The 19,272-nt window shown below is 41.5% G+C and overlaps 1 protein-coding gene across 3 annotated transcripts in view; it reads left to right on the plus strand.

Annotated features, from left to right (window-relative positions):
* Positions 1-19,272, plus strand: part of LOC128686483 (longitudinals lacking protein, isoforms H/M/V) — a 48,129-nt gene that overhangs the window by 4,713 nt on the left and 24,144 nt on the right. For all 3 annotated transcript variants that reach the window (XM_070085969.1, XM_070085970.1, XM_070085971.1), the window contains exon 2: positions 3,231-3,322. In XM_070085969.1, the coding sequence (XP_069942070.1) occupies positions 3,242-3,322 (81 nt within the window). In that variant the 5' untranslated portion in view covers positions 3,231-3,241. The remainder of the gene's footprint in view (positions 1-3,230; positions 3,323-19,272) is intronic.

Genomic DNA, 19,272 nt, shown 5'->3' on the forward strand with positions numbered 1-19,272 from the left:
ACATATTTAGTATATGCTTGTACATGTATGTGTAGTGTGACCTAAGTGTAAGAAGAAGTAGCAAGACGTACCTGAAATCTTGCATGTGTACGAGACAGAAAAATGGACACAGCAATCCTACCATCATGTAAAACAATTACAGGCTTTCGTTTTACACTCACTTTACATATACAGTAGACCCCGGTTAACGATATTTTTTCATTCCAGAAGTATGTTCAGGTGCCAGTACTGACCGAATTTGTTCCCATAAGGAATATTGTGAAGTAGATTAGTCCATTTCAGACCCCCAAACATACACGTACAAACGCACTTACATAAATACACTTACATAATTGGTCGCATTGGGAGGTGATCGTTAAGCGGGGGTCCACTGTGTGTGTGTGTGTGTGTGTGTGTGTGTGTGTGTGTGTGTGTGTGTGTGTGTGTGTATACAGTGGACCCCCACATACCGTTGGCCTTACATAACGTTAAATCCGCATACCGATACGTTTTATCGCTAAGATTTTGCCTCGCATGCCGCTAAAAAACCCGCTCAACGCTGTTCGTCCGAGACGCGTCTAATGTGCGGCCTTAGCCAGCCTCACGTGTTCCGCCGGTGGCATTGTTTACCAGCCAGCCTCCGCGGTAACATCCAAGCATACAATCGGAATATTTTGTATTATTACAGTGTTTTTGGTGATTTTATCTGCAAAATAAGTGACCATGGGCCCCAAGAAAGCTTCTAGTGCCAACCCTACAGGAATAAGGGTGAGAATTACTATAGGGATGAAGAAAGAGATCATTGATAAGTATGAAAGTGGAGTACGTGTCTCCGAGCTGGCCAGGTTGTATAATAAACCCCAGTCAACCATCGCTACTATTGTGGGCAACAAAAAGGCAATCAAGGAAGCTGTTCTTGCCAAAGGTTCAACTGTGTTTTCGAAACAGAGATCGCAAGTGATGGAAGATGTTGAGAGACTCTTATTGGTGTGGATAAATAAAAAACAGATAGCAGGAGATAGCATCTCTCAAGTGATCAGGATTTAATTAAAAAAATGCCTGCAACTAGTGATGATGTGAGTGAATTTAAGGCCAGCAAAGGTTGGTTTGAGAGATTTAAGAAGCGTAGTGGCATACATAGTGTGATAAGGCATGGTGAGGCTGCCAGTTTGGACCAAAAAGCAGCTGAAAAATATGTGCAGGAATTCAAGGAGTAAATAGGCAGTGAAGAATTGAAACCTGAACAAGTGTTTAATTGTGACACTGACAATGTTGTGAAACACTAGGAATGTCATAAAGGAACGGGAGGTACACGCCTCTATGGACAGGTATGTTGTGCGACAGAGGTCCAGTGACTGCAAGCTGGTCCTAGTGGCATTAAAAGAAGGGAAGTAACCCCGGAAAAGGACTTGACACCTCAAGTCCTAATGGAAGGGGATTCCCCTTCTAAACACTAACACCATCCACACTCTCCCCTCCTCCCATCCCATCAATCATCACCAGATCTTCAATGAAGGTAAGTGTCATGTAATTGTACATGTCTTCTTCAGTTTGTGTGTATTAAAATTAGTATTTCATCTGGTAAAAATTATTTTTTTCAATACTTTTGGGTGTCTTGCACGGATTAATTTGATTTCCATTATTTTTTGTGGGAAAAATTAACTAGACTAACGATAATTTTGATTAACGATTAGCTCTCAGGAACGGATTAATATCGTTGGTCGAGGGTCCACTGTACTCCAAAATTCTAGCAGCTTCAAATCAAGCAGGAGAAAGCTGGTAGGCCCACATGTGAGAGAATGGGTCTTTGTTGTCAGTGTGCACAGTATAAAAAAAAAAATCCTGCAGCACGCAGTGCATAATGAGAAAAAACACTCCGACCTTGTTTTTGGACTAAAATGCCGACTTTGAGGTGTATTTTTGTATAGTATTTATGGTTGTATTCTAGTTTTCTTGGTCTCATTTGATAGAATGGAATACATATTACAGAAATAGAGATGATTTTGATTGGTTTCACGATCAAAAGGACCTTGAAATTGAACTCAAAGTAACAGAAATGTTTGATTATTTGGCATTGTTCAAAAGTAAACAAATGACATCATTGTCCATTAAGTGTCCAACTAGCCATTCTAATACACAGTCATGAATGGGTTGACATTATTTATACAATTATTACTATAATGCAGTAGTCTGAATAACAGTAAATCTTCTCTTTATTATGTGAATAAAAATTCAAAATAGAAAGCAAAAGTAATGTAAGAGGGGTCTGGAGATGTGACTGATGGACAAAGAAAATGTTGTTTTAGTGCCAGGAATGTCTGCATTGTTCATTCTGGACCCTATTTTGAAATTGGCATCTATTTTAATTTACATGAAATTGGCCAAATTACCAAATTCTGACCACTTTATTAAGTAGTTGAAATCGGTAAATGGGCAGTTTCTTGTACTCAGTTGATGGAACAAATGAAGTTCTAAAGAAATATCTGCGAATTTGGTCGACTGGAGCAATGGAATTGGCTGAAAATAGGGCTCAAAATGGGCGAAATCGCCGATGCATAAATATCGCTGAGATAGCTAACTTCGCGAGAGCATAATTCCACAAGTTTTCAATTAAATTTTGTACTTTTTGTGTCATTATCATTAGGAAAAGATTCTCTATAATTTCATAAGAAAAAATATTTTTTTTTATAATTCTTTGACATTGTGAGCAGGGCTTGACAGTCAAAGGGTTAAGCATCCTAATTTTGAAGTAATGAGTACGTATATGGTTGAGCAATCCTTAGCATAATGTACAGTAATGAAGTTGAATTAAGTTTAAGTTGAGCAGTCTTAACTTGTTTAGTTTAGTTTTTTTTTTTTTCATAGCTTTTGAGTAACTGGTAGGTATTGAGTATGGTTTGTCTGGTTAATTTTGGGTGATGAGATGATTTCTAAGTAGGGCCTTAAATTGATTTGCAGGCAGGGGTCCTTTAGTGTGTTCTGGCAATGAATTCCAGATCTTAGGGCCCTTTACGTACATAGCATTTTTGCATAGGGAGAGATGGACACTAGGGACATGGTTTAAATAAAAATAAACATTTCTATTTTCATCCTTTCCTCTTGTGTTTGCACACTCTTGTCACTCATTTATTTAGTGCAGTGATAAAGAAAAAGGAGGTAGCCAACAAGATTTTTCATTAATCTTAAGTTTTTATAATCACATTTATAAAAATTTATTGAGTATAATCATTATTTTACTTTGTTTAATGCAGATACAATCACTATGGAGGAAGGTATTCTTTCACTGCGATGGAATAATCATCGTTCGACTTTTTTCCACGTTTTATCAACACTTCATCGTAAGGTAAGGCTTTCTATTTCTTATCAACATCTTGCAAAATAAGTATGAAAGTCACCTCAGTAAGACAGACAAAATTAATAAGGAATATCAACAAGGCCTTCCAATGAGCAAAGGAAAAAGTGATAAACCATGGAATAGGTGGGGTTTGAACCCATGGCAAGTGAGTTGTAAAACTCTTGGCCAGTGCATAAGCCACTGGACCAGCTGGCTGCAATAAAAGTCATCCCCTCACTCACCATTAATTCAAACCCCACCCATTTTTTTTTAATCATGTTATTACAATTTCATGAATCAAAACATCATGATCATTGGTGGCCAGTTTTTAACTAATTAGGTATAGGAGGAAGACCTCAAAATGGGCTCAATGTAAACACTGCAGACCATATCATAGAACATAAACAGGTGAAAGACTTGGGAATAAGTTTGTCAGAGGATTCGTCATTTAGAAGATACAATAAGGAAAAAGCAGCAGGGGTCAAGAAACTGACTGGGTGGATTATGACGACTTTCAGAGCAGGATTTATTCCATTGGTGGCTCTTTTCAGATAACTTGTGCTCTCACTCTCCTTGAATATTGTTTTGTGCTGACAGTGTCTTTCAAGGCAGGAGAAGCAGAGTTGGAAAATGTCTAGATTGTATACTGTCCAAATAGTAAATAAAACATGTTAACTATTAGGAATACCTCAGAGCACTACGAATGGGAGGGAAAAGAGCAAGGTATTGTCCCTGATGATATATAAATGGAAAGTACATGTGGGACTGATCTCTAAATTGTACATTGCTATAACAACTTATTAGAGTGAAAGATATGGGAAAAAGTGTGAAGTAAACCTAGTGAAGAGCAGGGAGGCCATAGGTATAGTTAAAATTAAGATTTTTATTTTGACAAATTATATGGTTGTACAGAGGAATATAATACATACAGTGGACCCTCGATTTTCGTGTGCAAGCTGTTCCAGAGCCATCAGCCACAACCGAAACCATTTTTCCCTATAAATAATGTAAATGGAATTAATCTGTTCCAGACACCCAGGAGTATCAACAAAAAATTTTTTGTTTACGTTAGATTAACATACACAAAAGAATGAACATTCAACATGACACTTACCTTTAATGAAGGCTGTTGTTGATGAATGGAAGACAGGGAGGAGGGGAGAGGTAAGAGAGGTTATTGTTTGGAAGGGGAATCCCCCCACCATAAGGACTTGGTACCAAGTCATTATCAGGGGTCACTTCCCTAGCTTAAATATAGATTTACATGCAGAAAAGAATGACAAATATAAGGCACTAATAAAATGTATAAATGAACATTTAACATCACACTTGCCTTTATTGAAAAGACTTGGTGTATGGCAGACTGGGTGGAGGTGGAGAGGGAGGAGAGTTTATTGTTGGAGAATATGACACTAATATCAACTCTACAGCTTATTTATCTATCACAATTCAACTTATATGACATAATAAACAATATTAATAACATATAAACATGACATATACTCTAGAATGAATAAAGTAAGGCATTATGTGTGTAACGACAGGTGTTCTGTTGTTGTTGTTAGGTGTATAAGGGCCACTGTGAGCATAAGCCGTACATAATGTTGGTGATGGCTGCAGCTCAGCGGTGTTTTCTGTAGCCCTATATAACTCCAGCAACATTGGAAGAGTTAGTAGAATTGCTGAATCACTGAAGAAGGCACCCTCTACCACCATCACAACCACTACCACCCTCTACCACCATCACTTTCATATTTTTCTACAAACTTTTTCTTGAATTATATCGTGTTTCTCACATTCTTTACCAAAGGGCTGGGACTAGAAGTTTTCTTTGGGCCCATGGTGGCTTATTTAGCAGTCACACACAAACAAGTGGCGAAAGCGATGGATTATTACGAAGTGTTTCGTATGACCTGGCAGGACATGTTCACTCGCTGAGAAACAAAGCTACACTGGCTGAGAAAGGTGTGGGAGGCAGCTTTGTCTGTGTGCTGGGCACTAGACAGGTTCCGTACAATCGATGAAAACAGAGCCAAAAAATCGATGGAAAAGTTGGCCAAAACCGATATCAGCGATAACGGAGATCAACGAAAACAGAGGGTCCACTGTAGTTAGTTGTACATGCCAAAAGCCCCTTTGTATTTATTTATTTATTTATTTAGTTTGTCTTTGCAAACGGTACAATGAGATTTTGTATCTACAATAGTGGGTTGCAATGCGAAGAGAGCCTCTATTATGCCTAGGCATTATGGGTCAACTTAACATTATTGGCTTACAGACTACTTAACACTAAGGATTATATCATAGTTGTACAGTAGGATAGTAACTATTTCATAGTTGTACAGTAGATTATTAATTATAAATGAATCAAAATTTGTATAAGACAAGAGATATATTCATATATTCGAAAATGCTTTTTGTGAAAACAATGAATCGGGCAATGATTTCGGACAAACTTAAAGATTAACTTAAGAATAGTAAGGCAATATACTACATAGTTCATATGGTCATTAGATGAGTAACAGTGAGTACAGGAGAATTGAATAATATATCAGGTGATGCTGAGTGGTTTTGATAAGTCTAGTAAAGACTTATTACACTGTTGAGTTAGTTAATAAAGATTACAGTACAGGTCCTCCATCACAAATCCGGCATCATTGGGACCTGTAGTTTGCCGGATTACAGAGTGGTTAGGTTAGAATACACTTAATAAAATTAACCAACTTGACTTACACAAAGTTCATTGAACATCTGCAAAAATCGAACATTTCTGCTACTTTGAGCTCAATTTCAAGGTACTTTTCGTCATGAAAGCAATCAAAATTATGTCTATTTCTGTAATATATCTTCCATTCTATCAAATGAGTCCACAAAAATGAGAATACAGTGGACCCTCGCCTAACGATATTAATCCATTCCTGAGAGCTTAACGTTAGGCGAAATTATCATTAGCCAAATTAATTTTCCCCATAAGAAATAATGGAAATCAAATTAATCCGTTCGTGACACCCCAAAGTATGAAAAAAAGCAAATTTTACCACATGAAATATTAATTTTAATACACACAAACTGAAGAAGACATGCACAGTTACATGACACTTACCTTTATTGAAGATCTGGTGGTGATTGATGGCATGGGAGGAGGGGAGTGTGTGAATGGTGTTAATGTTTAGAAGGGGAATCCCCTTCCATTAGGATTTGACGTGGCAAGTCCTTTTCCGGGGTTACTTCCCTTCTTCTTTTAATGCCACTAGGACCAGCTTGAGTCACTGGACCTCTGTTGCACAACATATCTGTCCATAGAGGCCTGTACCTCCTGTTCCTTTATGACATTCTTGAAGTGTTTCACAACATTGTCAGTGTAATAGTCACCAGCACGGCTTGCAATAGCTGTGTGAGGGTGATTTTTATCAAAAAAGGTTTGCAATTTAAGCCACATTGCACACATTTCCTTAATCTTTCAAGTAGGCAACTTTCTCAGTTTCTCTATCCCCTCCTCCGAACCAGTTTCCTCAGGTCTGGCCTCTTGCTGTTGAAGTTGATCTAGCAGCTCATCAGTGGTTAGTTCGTCATTGTCCTCCTCCACCAACTCTTCCACATCCTCCCCACTGATCTGCAACCCCAAGGACTTCCCCAATGCCACAATAGATTCCTCAACTGGCATAGGATTCCCAGGGTTAGCCTCAAACCCTTCAAAATCCCTTTTGTCTACACATTCTGGCCACAGTTGCTTCCAAGCAGAGTTCAAGGTCCTCTTAGTCACTTCCTCCCAAGCCTTACCTATAATGTTTACACAATTGAGGATGCTAAAGTGATCTCTCCAAACTCTCGTAGAGTCAATTGAGTTTCTGAGGTCACTACAAAGCACCTTTGAAACATAGCTTTTGTGTAGAGTTTTTTGAAGTTTGCAATGACCTGCTGGTCCATGGGCTGCAGGAGAGGAGTGGTATTAGGATGCAAAAACTTGACCTTAATGAAGCTCATTTCCACAGAAAGTCGCTCTGACAAGTTTGAAGGATGACCAGGAGCATTGTCTAATACCAGGAGGCACTTAAGGTCCAATTTATTTTCCAGGAGGTAATTTTTCACAGTGGGGGCAAATGCATGGCATAACCAATCATAGAAAAAGTCCCTAGTGACCCATGCCTTAATGTTTGCCCTCCACAGCACACACAAATTAGCCTTGAGGACATTGTTTTTCCTGAACACACTGGGAGTTTCAGTGATACACCAATAAAGGCTTCACTTTGCAATCACCACTAGCATTAGCACACATCAACAGAGTAAGCCTGTCTTTCATAGGCTTATGTCCTGGGAGTGCCTTTTCCTCCTGAGTAATGTAGGTCCTGTTTGGCATTTTCTTCCAAAACAGGCCTGTTTCATCACAATTAAACACTTGTTCAGGTTTCAGTCCTTCACTGTCTATGTACTCCTTGAATTCCTGCACATATTTTTCAGCCACTTTGTGGTCCGAACTGGCAGCCTCACCATGCCGTATCACACTATGTATGCCACTATGATTCTTAAATCTCTCAAACCAACCTTTGCTGGCCTTAAATTCACTCACATCACCACTAGTTGCAGGCATTTTTCTAATTAAATCGTCATGCAACTTCCTAGCCTTTTCACATATGATCGCATGAGAGATGCTGTCTCCTGCTACCTGTTTTTTGTTTATCCACACCAATAACAATCTCTCAACATCATCTATCACTTGCGATCTCTGTTTCAAAAACAAAGTTGCACCTTTGACAAGAACAGCTTCCTTGTTTGCCATTTTCTTGGCCACAATAGTAGCGATGGTTGATTGGGGTTTTGTGTACAACCTGGCCAGCTCGAAGACACGCACTCCACTTTCATACTTAGCAATGATCTCTTTCTTCATATCCATAGTAATTCTCACCCTTTTTGCTGTAGGGTTGGCACTAGAAACTTTCTTGGGGCCCATGGTGACTTATTTTGCAGGTGCAATCACTAAAAAGGCTGTGATAATATGAAATGTTCCGATTGTATGCTTGGAAGCGATTGTGGTTGCTGGCTTGTAAACACTGGCACCACGGAACAAGTGAGGCGGGCTCAGGCCGTACGTGGACGCGTCTCGAACAAATCGCGTTGAGCGAGTTTTTTAGCGCTAGCCGAGGCAAAATTTTTATGTTAAAATGTATCGCTAGGCGGATTTAACGTTATGCGATGCGTTCGTTAGGGGAGGGTCCACTGTACAACCATAAAAACCATTCGAAAATATACTGCAAAGAGGTGGCTAATGGCTGAGAAGTGAGCTCCCTTTGTTATCGTCCGTCTTTTTTATTTTTGTTGTACATTAAGAAGCATATTTCCATCATACATTGCCCAAGTTTCAATGAGATAGCCCAACAAACAACTGAGAAAAATTTTTTTTTACCAAAAATCATATATGGCAAGCCCAAGCCAGGTACTGGAAATATGTCACTTCGTCTGACTTTTCTGGGTTATCCTAGGTTCTCTATACATACACTGCTATGTATGATAATCTGTGTAACTGTATTTGTGTATAACTGAATAAACTTATTTACTTCTAGTCTGTCAAGTGAGTACAAGAAACTGCCCATTCACTTACTTCAACTTCCCAATAAAGTGGTCAGAAATTGGCAATTTGGCCGATTTCACAAATTTCAAGAGATGCCAATTTCAAAATAGGGTCCAGAATAAACAATGCAGACATTCCTGGCACTAAAATAACATTTTCTCTGTTCGTTAGTCATGGCTCCAGGCCCCTCTTATATTACTCTTGCTTACCATTTGGAATTTTTATTCACAAAAAAATAGAACATTTACTGTTATGCAGACTGCTGCATTATTGTAATAATTTTATAAATGTCAACCTATTCTTGACTGCATATTGGAATTTGGACTGGCAGGCAGACAGGTATTGGACAGTGACGTCATTTGTTTACTCTTGAGCTTCGCTTAAGAATAGAACATTTTCGCTACTATGAGCGCAATTTCAAGGTACTTTTCGTCATGAAAGCAATCAAAATCATATCTGTTTCTGTAATATATCTTTCATTCTATCAAATGAGACCGAAAAAATGAGAATATAACCATAAAAACCATACAAAAATATACCACTAAGCGGCCGCTAATGGGTGAGAAGTGAACTCCGCTATTTATGGTGTGATTTCTTTCATTTTTGGTGTACATTAAGAAGTATCTTTCCATCATACATTGCCCAAGCTTGAATAAGAAACCCAACAAACAACTGAGAAAATAATAATAATAATAATAATACGCATCTTTATTTACTACACGTACATGTACAAGGTATACAGGCCTAGCTGACATCAGTGACATACTAGTACAGTGGACCCCCGCATAGCGAACTTAATCCGTGCAAGAGGGCTGGTCGTTATGCGAAATGTTCGCTATGCGAATTAATTTTCCCCATAAGAAATAATGGAAATAAAATTAATCCGTGCAAGACACCCAAAAGTATGAAAAAAATTTTTTTTTACCACAAAAAAATGTTAATTTTAGTACACACAAACTGAAAAAGGCATGCACAATTACATGACACTTACTTTTATTGAAGATCTGGTGATGATTGATGGGATGGGAGGAGGGGAGAGAGAGTGTTAGTGTTTAGAAGGGGAATCCCCTTCCATTAGGACTTGAGGTAGCAAGTCCTTTTCCGGGGTTACTTCCCTTCTTCTTTTAATGCCACTAGGACCAGCTTCAGAGTCACTGGACCTCTGTCGCACAACAAATCTGTCCATAGAGCTCTGTACCTCCCGTTCCTTTACGATTTGTCTAAAATGGGCCATAACATTGTCATTGAAATAGTCACCAGCACGGCTTGCAACAGCTGTGTCAGGGTGATTTTCATCCATAAAGGTTTGCAGTTCAACCCACTGTGCACACATTTCCTTAATTTTTGAAGTAGGCACAATGGATTCCACAACTGGCATAGGCTTCTCAGGGTTAGCCCCAAACCCTTCAAAATCTTTCTTAATTTCCATACTAATTCTCACCCTTTTTACCACAGGGTTGGCACTAGAAGCTTTCTTGGGGCCCATGGTCACTTATTTTCCAGAAACAGCACCGAAAACACTGTAATAATACGAAATATTCCGAGTGTATGCTTGAATGTTACCGCGGAGGCTGGCTGGTAAACAATGGGACGGGCGGCACATGTGAGGCTGGCTGAGGCCGCACATTGGACGCGTCTCGGACGAAGGTCGCTGAGCGGGTTTTTGTCCACTATGCGGGGCAAAATTTTAGCGAACAAAGCGTTCGCTATGCGGATTGTTCGCTATGCAAGGCGTTCGCTATGCGGGGGTCCACTGTATATAGAAAGCCACTTGTTATACAGATTATTTCAAGGAAATTAGGTCAGTGTCCCAGGATAACACCCACACTAGTCAACTAACACCCAGGTACCCATTTACTGGTGGGTAAACATAGACAACAGGTGTAAAGAAACACGCCTAATGTTTCTATCCTGGCTGGGAATCGAATATTTACAAAAAATCATACATGGCTAACCCAAGCCAGGTACTAGAAATAAGCCAGGTTGACTTTTTTGGGTTATCCTAGGTTCTCTACACATATGCTGCTATGTGTGATAATCTATATAGAGAAAATAATTTTTGTTTCAGGTTTATGGGGTATGAGTGTATATCACAGTTACCCCTGTGCTACACCCTGTTTTCTCTAATATAAACCCCCAAGACAGGGATAGGAGAATGGTATTTGTATACCATATCCTCTTCATGCCTCCGTCGAACTGCTCGGTGTTATGCCAAATATTATTTATTCTGGAGTATTTAACATGTTTTATGTTATTTGTTGTTTATTATGTCATATTAGATCAATCGCGATAGGCAAATAAGCTGTAGTGTTGATATTAGCGTAATAAAGCATATTCTCCTACTTCATGAGACTGAGCTCATGGCAACCAACAGTGGCTTCAAAGCCACCTTATCTTTAATGGATAATGTACTGTGTAGGTGCTTTACATAATGAGAAGTATTTCTTTTATTCATTGGAACTATGGCTAGGGCTAAAAGTAAGCAGGTTAAAACAATAAATGGAGAAAAGGAAATTGGAATGACTTATGCAGCAAGTAGCACCAACGAACAGTACCAGCAGGTTGGTGTGGCGACCCTGGATATTTGAAATTATGCTAGCCAAAATTAGTGCTGAATAACTGAAGGAACCGAATAACTGATTGCCGGATTTGTGATGGCGGACCTGTATTACAATGTAACAATTTAAAACAAATTACAATATGATGTATTACAGTTTAGTACTATCTAAAACAATGAAATTTGGTACTACAATGGAACAATTTACATTATGATGTACTGTATTACAGTCTGCTACTATTTAAAACAATGAAAAAAAACAGACATCCTAATTTCAAAGTAGTAAGTGGTTGAGCATTCGTCAGTACAATATGAGCAGCTTTTGAGAAACTGGTAATGATTAGGTATGGTTTGTCTGGTTAGTTTTGGGTGATGTGATTCCTTATTAGGGGCCTTAAACTGATTTGCAGACAAGGGTCCTTTAGTGTATTCTGGCAATGAGTTCCAGATCTTCAGGCCTTTTACGTGCATAGCATTTTTGCATAGGGAGAGATGAACACTGGGGATATTGAAGAGTGATATGCGTGTCATATTATGGTCATGTGTTCTGTTAAAGTTATCAAGGAGGAGTTTGAGAGGAGGGTTTACATTAGAGTACAGTGTTCTGTGTATGTAGTAGGCACAATAATAAGTGTGGATATTTTGTATGTTTAGCAAGTTAAGACACTTGAAAAGAGGTGGAGTGTGTTGTCTAATGCAGGAGTTAGTAATCAATTGCACTGCAGCTTTTTGCTGGGTTATTAAAAGCTTAAGGTGATTTGCTGTGGTTGAGCCCCATGCACAAATACCATAGGTGAGGTAAGGGTAAATGAGAGAATGGTAAAAAGCTAGAAGAGCTGATTGGGGTACATAGAACCATATCTTTGAAAGGATACCTACTGTTTTGGAGACTTTCTTGGAAATTTGCTGTATGTGTGTGCAAAATTTGAGACTGTAGTCAAGGTGGAGACCTAGAAATTTGCTCTCTGCCTGTCTCGAGATAGGCGAACCATTTATCAATATGTTTAGCTGTACATTTGAAACTGTTTCCAAAAAGCATGAGGTAGGTTTTGTCTATGTTGAGAGTAAGTTTGTTGGTAATCATCCAAGTAGATATTTTTAGCAGTTCAGCATTTATTGTGTCTGTTAGTTTGGTTGGGTATAGGTGAGAAAAGACATAAGTTGTGTCATCTGCAAATAAAATGGGTTTGAAGATATTAGATGCATTTGGTAGGTCATTGATGTAAATGAGAAAGAGAAGTGGACCAAGAATGCTCCCCTGTGGGACTCCAACAAGAATAGGTTGTGTAGTGGAACTGAGTCCATTTGAGTATTCATACTGAATTCTATTGTTAAGATATTGTCAACATCCATTGTTGACACAGTGGAACCCCGGTTTTCGTCTATAATCCATTCCAGAAGGTCAGCCGAAAACCGATTTGTATGAAAACTGAAGTGATATCTCTCGTAAGAAATGATATGAATCCAGTTAATGTTAATCTGTTCCAGACACCCAAAAATATTAACAAAAAATAAATTTTATAGACAATAACTATAGTTTTACATAAAGAAAACAATGAGAAATAAATATAAAGCACTAATGAAATGGATAAATGAACATTTAACATCACTTTTACCTTTATTGAAGACTCTTGTTGGCATATGGAAGATGGCGAGGAAGGGACAGGGAGGAGAGGTTATTGTTTGGAAGGGGAATCCCCCCTCCAAAAGGACTTCAGGTATCAAAACCCTATCTGGAGTTACTTCCCTTCTTTGTCTTTTACTGGCACTAGGACCAGAGGCGTCACCTGGGTTGGTGTCGCCCAGGGTGGCATCTTTGGTGTCACCCCCATGAAATTCAAGGGCCGGGGGATGGGGGGAGTAAACTCCAGTTACGTCAGTACTGCATGCCCAGTAATTAATGTTTAACAATGAGAACATTTAAGGGCCATAAACCGAACAGGAGAATACTTCTCAACTTTATTAACCCTTCAGGGTTTCAGCTGTACAAGTACGGCTTACGCACCAGGGTTTTTGACGTACTAGTATGCTTAAATTCTAGCACCCTCAAATCTAGTGAGAGAGAGCTGGTAGGCCTACATAAGAAAGAGTGGGTCTATGTGGTCAGTGTTTGCAGTATAAAAAAAATCCTGCAGAAAAAAAAAACTTTGACCGTGTTTTTGGATTAAAACAGAATTTGCACTGTACAGTGGAACCTCGCCTAACGAACACATCGTATAACGTTAAATCCGCCTAGCGATACATTTTAATGCAAAAATTTTGCCTCGGCTAGTGCTAAAAAAACTCTCAAAGCGGTTAGTTCGAGACGCGTCCACGTGCGGCCTGAGCCTGCCTCACTTGTTTCGTGGGTGCCAGTGTTTACAAGCCAGCCACCGCGGTCGCTTCCAAGCATACAATCGGAACATTTCATATTATCACAGCCTTTTTAGTGACTGCACCTGCAAAATAAGTCACCATGGGCCCCAAGAAAGCTTCTAGTGCTAACTCTACAACAAAAAGAGTGAGAATTATTATGGATATGAAGAAAGAGATCATTGCTAAGTATGAAAGTGGAGTGCGTGTCTCCGAGCTGGCCAGGTTGTACACAAAACCCCAATCAACCATCGCTACTATTGTGGCCAAGAAAACGGCAATCAAGGAAGCTGTTCTTGTCAAAGGTGCAACATTATTTTCGAAACTGAGATCGCAAGTGATAGAAGATGTTGAGAGACTGTTATTGGTGTGGATAAACGAAAAACAGATAGCAGGAGATAGCATCTCTCAAGCGATCATATGTGATAAGGCTAGGAAGTTGCATGACGATTTAATTAGAAAAATGCCTGCCACTAGTGATGATGTGAGTGAATTTAAGGCCAGCAAAGGTTGGTTGAGAGATTTAAGAATTGTAGTGGCATACATAGTGTGATAACGCATGGTGAGGCTGCCAGTTCGGACCACAAAGTGGCTGAAAAATATGTGCAGGAATTCAAGGAGTACATAGACAGTGAAGGACTGAAACCTGAATAAGTGTTTAATTGTGACGAAACAGGCCTGTTTTGGAAGAAAATGCCAAACAGGACGTACATTACTCAGGAGGAAAAGGCACTCCCAGGACATAAGCCTATGAAAGACAGGCTTACTCTGTTGATGTGTGCCAATGCTAGTGGTGATTGCCTCTTCAAGGGGGGCTCCTTGGCGTGGTGAAGAGGCTCTTGGTCTGAGGAATTAGACCTATCGGTCTTCTTCCTCAGACCGAACCTAATTACCCCCCAATCTCCCCTCCCCTATCCCATCCTCCCCATCCTCCCCTTTTTCCTTTCCTCCTCCTCCTCCCCACCCCTCCCTTTTTCCCTTCCTCTTTTTGTCCTTTGGGATTTCTCCCACAGGCGCGCTAGTTCCTAGGTAGGGGAAAGGATACCGGGGTCCATCCCATTCCGTTGAGGTTCTTAGCGGTGGCGTAGTTTGCCGTGGAATCTGGATCGCCTGGGGATGTCCCGATCCCTCTCCGGTATCCCGGAGTAGCTTTGGGTGTCTTTCGGGCAACGGGTGTATCTCTGGAAGCCACCTTTCGGATTCCGGGGGTGGTGGCCGAAGGAGGTATGCTTTGTGGCAGATATCCGGCCGCCCTCTCTTTTGTCCACCGAGGTAGCTCGGCAGATGTGAGGTTGCTATCCCGGATTGTTAGTTTACTAGCATGATGGGTAGGGTATGGCACGGGTTCCATGCTGCATCTGCGCTACTTGCGGTGCTGAGGTCCTCTTGGGCGCGGAGGGAGATTTCTGGCCCTTTCATTCCTCCTAGGAACTATCCCTCCCCTGTCCCCCCCTTTTTTTATTCTTTTTTTTATTTTTATTTTCTTTTCTTTCTTTTTTTTTTCTTAAAAACAAAAAGAAAGAAGTAACCTAACCATGGCAGCCCTAGTCCATGAACCTGGTACCCCCGGGCCCCTTCTTGATACCGCACCCCATTCTGACCCCGCCTCGTCTTTGGACCACTCTTCAGACATTCCTCATGCCTCTGTAGCTATTGCCGGTGCTGTTTCCTCACCCGCTTCAGGTACTGAGGCCTCAACTGACTCCTTCGATTTATCGGACCTTCGCTCTCCTCTGACTATGCTTCCGGCCTCTCCCTCTACGGTGCGGCAATTTTCAAATCGCCGACCCGTTCCACGTCGGACCAACTCTGGTCCCACGCCTAAACGCCAACGACAATTACCTGCTGATGATACTTTTCCCCCTTCTCGTTCTTCTCAGAAACGATCGACACGTCCTTCACTACCTTTCCACGCTCAGTTTCAGACTGAACAATGGACTAAATTCTTCACTTTACGACCAACCTCCTCTACTGCCTATCTTTCTGACCATAGTATTGGCAAGGCACTCCTACGCCATGTTGGTAAAGATATTTCTTTTCATGCTCTTAAGAGCGGTACGCGCATCATTACCGTACAGAATGCTACCCAGGCTCACGAGCTCTCTCGTCTTTCCCATATCGATACTGTTCCTGTCACTCTTGAAAAACATCATTCCCTCAATTCTTGTAGTGGTACCGTCATTCTGCCCCATACCATAGTTCAACAAAATTTCCAGACATGTGGCACTGACATTCTTGAACAGCTAGAACTCCAAGATCTCCCAATCCTCAAGGTAGACACTTACGTTCTTCCTGCCCGTGGGCGGAGACGATACCCTAGCAATGTGGCTCGTTTAACTTTTGACAGCCGAGAACTCCCATCCTCAGTTTATATAGCAGGACATCGGTTACAAGTTCGAAAGGTGATCCCTACACCACAACAGTGTAGAAATTGCTGGCGATTTGGCCATCCAGCGAAATATTGCAGATCTATCGCCGAATGCCCAGTCTGTGGTGCCGATGACCATTCTAATATGTCTTGCAATCGATCTCCCTCTTGCCTTAACTGTCATGAGGCTCACCCTTCGTACTCTCGCCATTGTCAGGTCTATTTAAACGAGTGGGAAATCCGTTACCTCAAAGAGACAGAAGGTCTCCCTTATGCCATGGCAGTTTCTCATCTCCGCCTCCAAGGGAGACTCCCACGTGTTTCTTATTCCCGTGTTTCAAAACGTCCCCCCACTTCTGGTATCCCATCTTCTACACCCACCTCTGTGGTTACCTCTCCCATAATCACTCCTGTATCTAATCCTTTTGCTGTCCTCGGCTCAGACGTCCCTACTTCAACGCCTCAGTCTAATCTCGCTTCTTTGAGTTCTCTCTCACAAGCCTCAGTATCGATGAGACCTCGTACGACACCTACTCCCAATCGTCCCTCTACTTCTCAAAAGTCAAAAAAAGGTCCGTTAACACCTCCTACCCATCCTCCACCTCCTCATTTTACCCTCCCTGTCTCTGTCCCTGGTTCTTCCCCTCTCACTGGCTCAGTTACAAGTGTAGAGGTTCACCCTCCTCCTCGTACTGTACCTTCCTCCCCTGTTCCCTCCCAAGTTTCTTCCTCTTCTGCCACCTCCCAGGTTCCTGCCTCTTCTGTCCCCTGCCACGCTTCTCCAGTTCCCTCCACCCTTTCGCCCCCCCCCTACCTTGGTACAGTCCAATACAGTTCCAATCTTTACTCATCCTCCCCCTACCATTCCCAATATTGTCTCCCATACGACATCTCTGAATTCCGAAACACTTGAAGCAATCTCTGAATATATTGCAGAGACCAAACCATCAATGGACACTGATCCACCTTCCGCTCTTTCTCTCTCCTCTGCTCCATCTGCGCAACTCCTTTCTTCACAGCACACCGTTCCTTCGCTGCTTGAACGTTTTCCACTGCCTCCGCATGTGGACTTTTCTAACCCTTCTAGCCCGTAGGAACCCTTACCTGCGGATTTCAAGTATCTTTATCATTGCCAATCATGGCCTATTTACAGTGGAATATACGCGGCCTCAGGGGTAATCGGGGTGAGCTTCAGATGTTACTCTCCCAGTTTGTCCCTGTTGGTGTTTGCTTACAGGAACCAAAATTACACTCTGCTGTTATTTCTCACATCTCAGGCTATAATTTATTGTATTCTTCAGATCCTTTTCCTGATGGGACCTTTAATGAAAGTGCCCTTCTTCTCCGCACTGACATTCCGTACCATCAGCTATTTGTTCATACTTCGCTGCATTACACAGCAGCCCGTATCCACTTACATAGGTGGTATACGCTCTGTTCTTTATATCTCTCTCCTTCTCGGGCATTATCTATTCCGGATTTTGCCTTCCTTGTTTCGTCATTACCGCCACTGATTCTGTTACTTGGTGATTTTAATGCCCACCATTTCCTCTGGGTGGGGTCTCACTGTGATTCCCGTGGAATTCAGTTAGAGGCTTTTCTTGCCACCCACCCCCTCCATGTTTTAAATACAGGTACTCACACCCATTTTGATCCTCGGACTCATACTCTCTCTTGCATCGATCTCTCAGTCTGCTCTTCCTCCGCCGCATTAGACTTCACTTGGTCTGTTCTCCCGGACTTGCATGACAGTGATCATTTCCCAATCATTCTTACTTCCCCTTCATATTCGCCACCTCTTCGCACCCCATGCTGGCAATTTAATCGGGCAAATTGGAACCTTTACTCACGCCTAGCTGTTTTTAAAGAGGTTCCTTCTTCGTCCTCCATCGATGAGCTTTTACACCTCTTCTCGTCCTCCGTTTTCACCGCAGCTTCTCATTCTATACCCCAAACTTCGGGCAGGCATTCTCAGAAATGCGTGCCTTGGTGGTCTCCTGCTTGTGCTCGTGCAGTACATTTGAAACTCGCTGCATGGGGCAGGTACCGGTACAATAGAACCACAGAGTGACTCCTTGATTTTAAACAGAAGCGTGCGATCGCTTGCCATGTCATCCGTGATGCTAAACGCACTTGCTGGCGAGATTATGTCTCCACCATCACCTCTGCTTCCTCTATGAGTGCAGTCTGGAAAAAAGTACGAAAACTGAGTGGTAAATATTCTCCTGACCCGGCTCCTGTTCTGCGGGTTGCCGGTGTTGATATAGCAAACCCACTAGATGTTGCCAATGAAATTGGCAATCATCTGGTCCGTATTTCTCAGGGACTCCATCTATGCCCCTCATTTCTTTCCTCAAAGTCTGCCAGAGAGTTAGCACCCTTGGACTTTTCTTCTCTCAGAGAAGAACAGTATAATGTGCCTTTTACACTTCAAGAACTGGAGGCAACACTCTCAGCTTGTCGATCATCGGCAGCTGGGCCCGACGACATTCACATTCGTATGCTACAACATTTACATCAGTCAGCCCTTGCAGTTCTATTACGCCTTTACAATCTTATTTGGTCACAAGGAGTTCTTCCACAGCTGTGGAAATCCGCCATTGTTCTCCCTTTCCGCAAACCAGGCACTACGGGACATGAAACCTCCCACTATCGTCCCATTGCTCTTACCAGTGCAGTTTGCAAAGTAATGGAACGCCTAGTAAATAGACGTTTAGTGTGGTATTTAGAGACACACAACAGTCTCTCCACTCGTCAATATGGCTTTCGTAAGGGACGTTCTACCATAGACCCCTTACTACGCTTGGATACGTATATTCGTAATGCCTTTGCGAATAACCACTCAGTTATTGCCATATTTTTTGACCTTGAGAAGGCATATGACACAACTTGGAGGTATAATATTTTAGCCCAAGCCCACTCCTTAGGCCTTCGAGGCAATCTACCATCCTTCCTTAAGAACTTTTTAACTGACAGGCATTTCCGTGTTCGGGTTAATAATGTGCTCTCCCCGGACTTTATCCAAGCTGAAGGTGTCCCCCAGGGATGTGTTCTGAGCACAACACTTTTTCTCCTTGCTATTAATGATTTGGCCTCTAGTCTTCCATCAAATATTT

This window comes from Cherax quadricarinatus, chromosome 17 (genome assembly GCF_038502225.1).
Source record: "Cherax quadricarinatus isolate ZL_2023a chromosome 17, ASM3850222v1, whole genome shotgun sequence".
In the NCBI taxonomy this organism is placed as follows: domain Eukaryota; kingdom Metazoa; phylum Arthropoda; class Malacostraca; order Decapoda; family Parastacidae; genus Cherax; species Cherax quadricarinatus.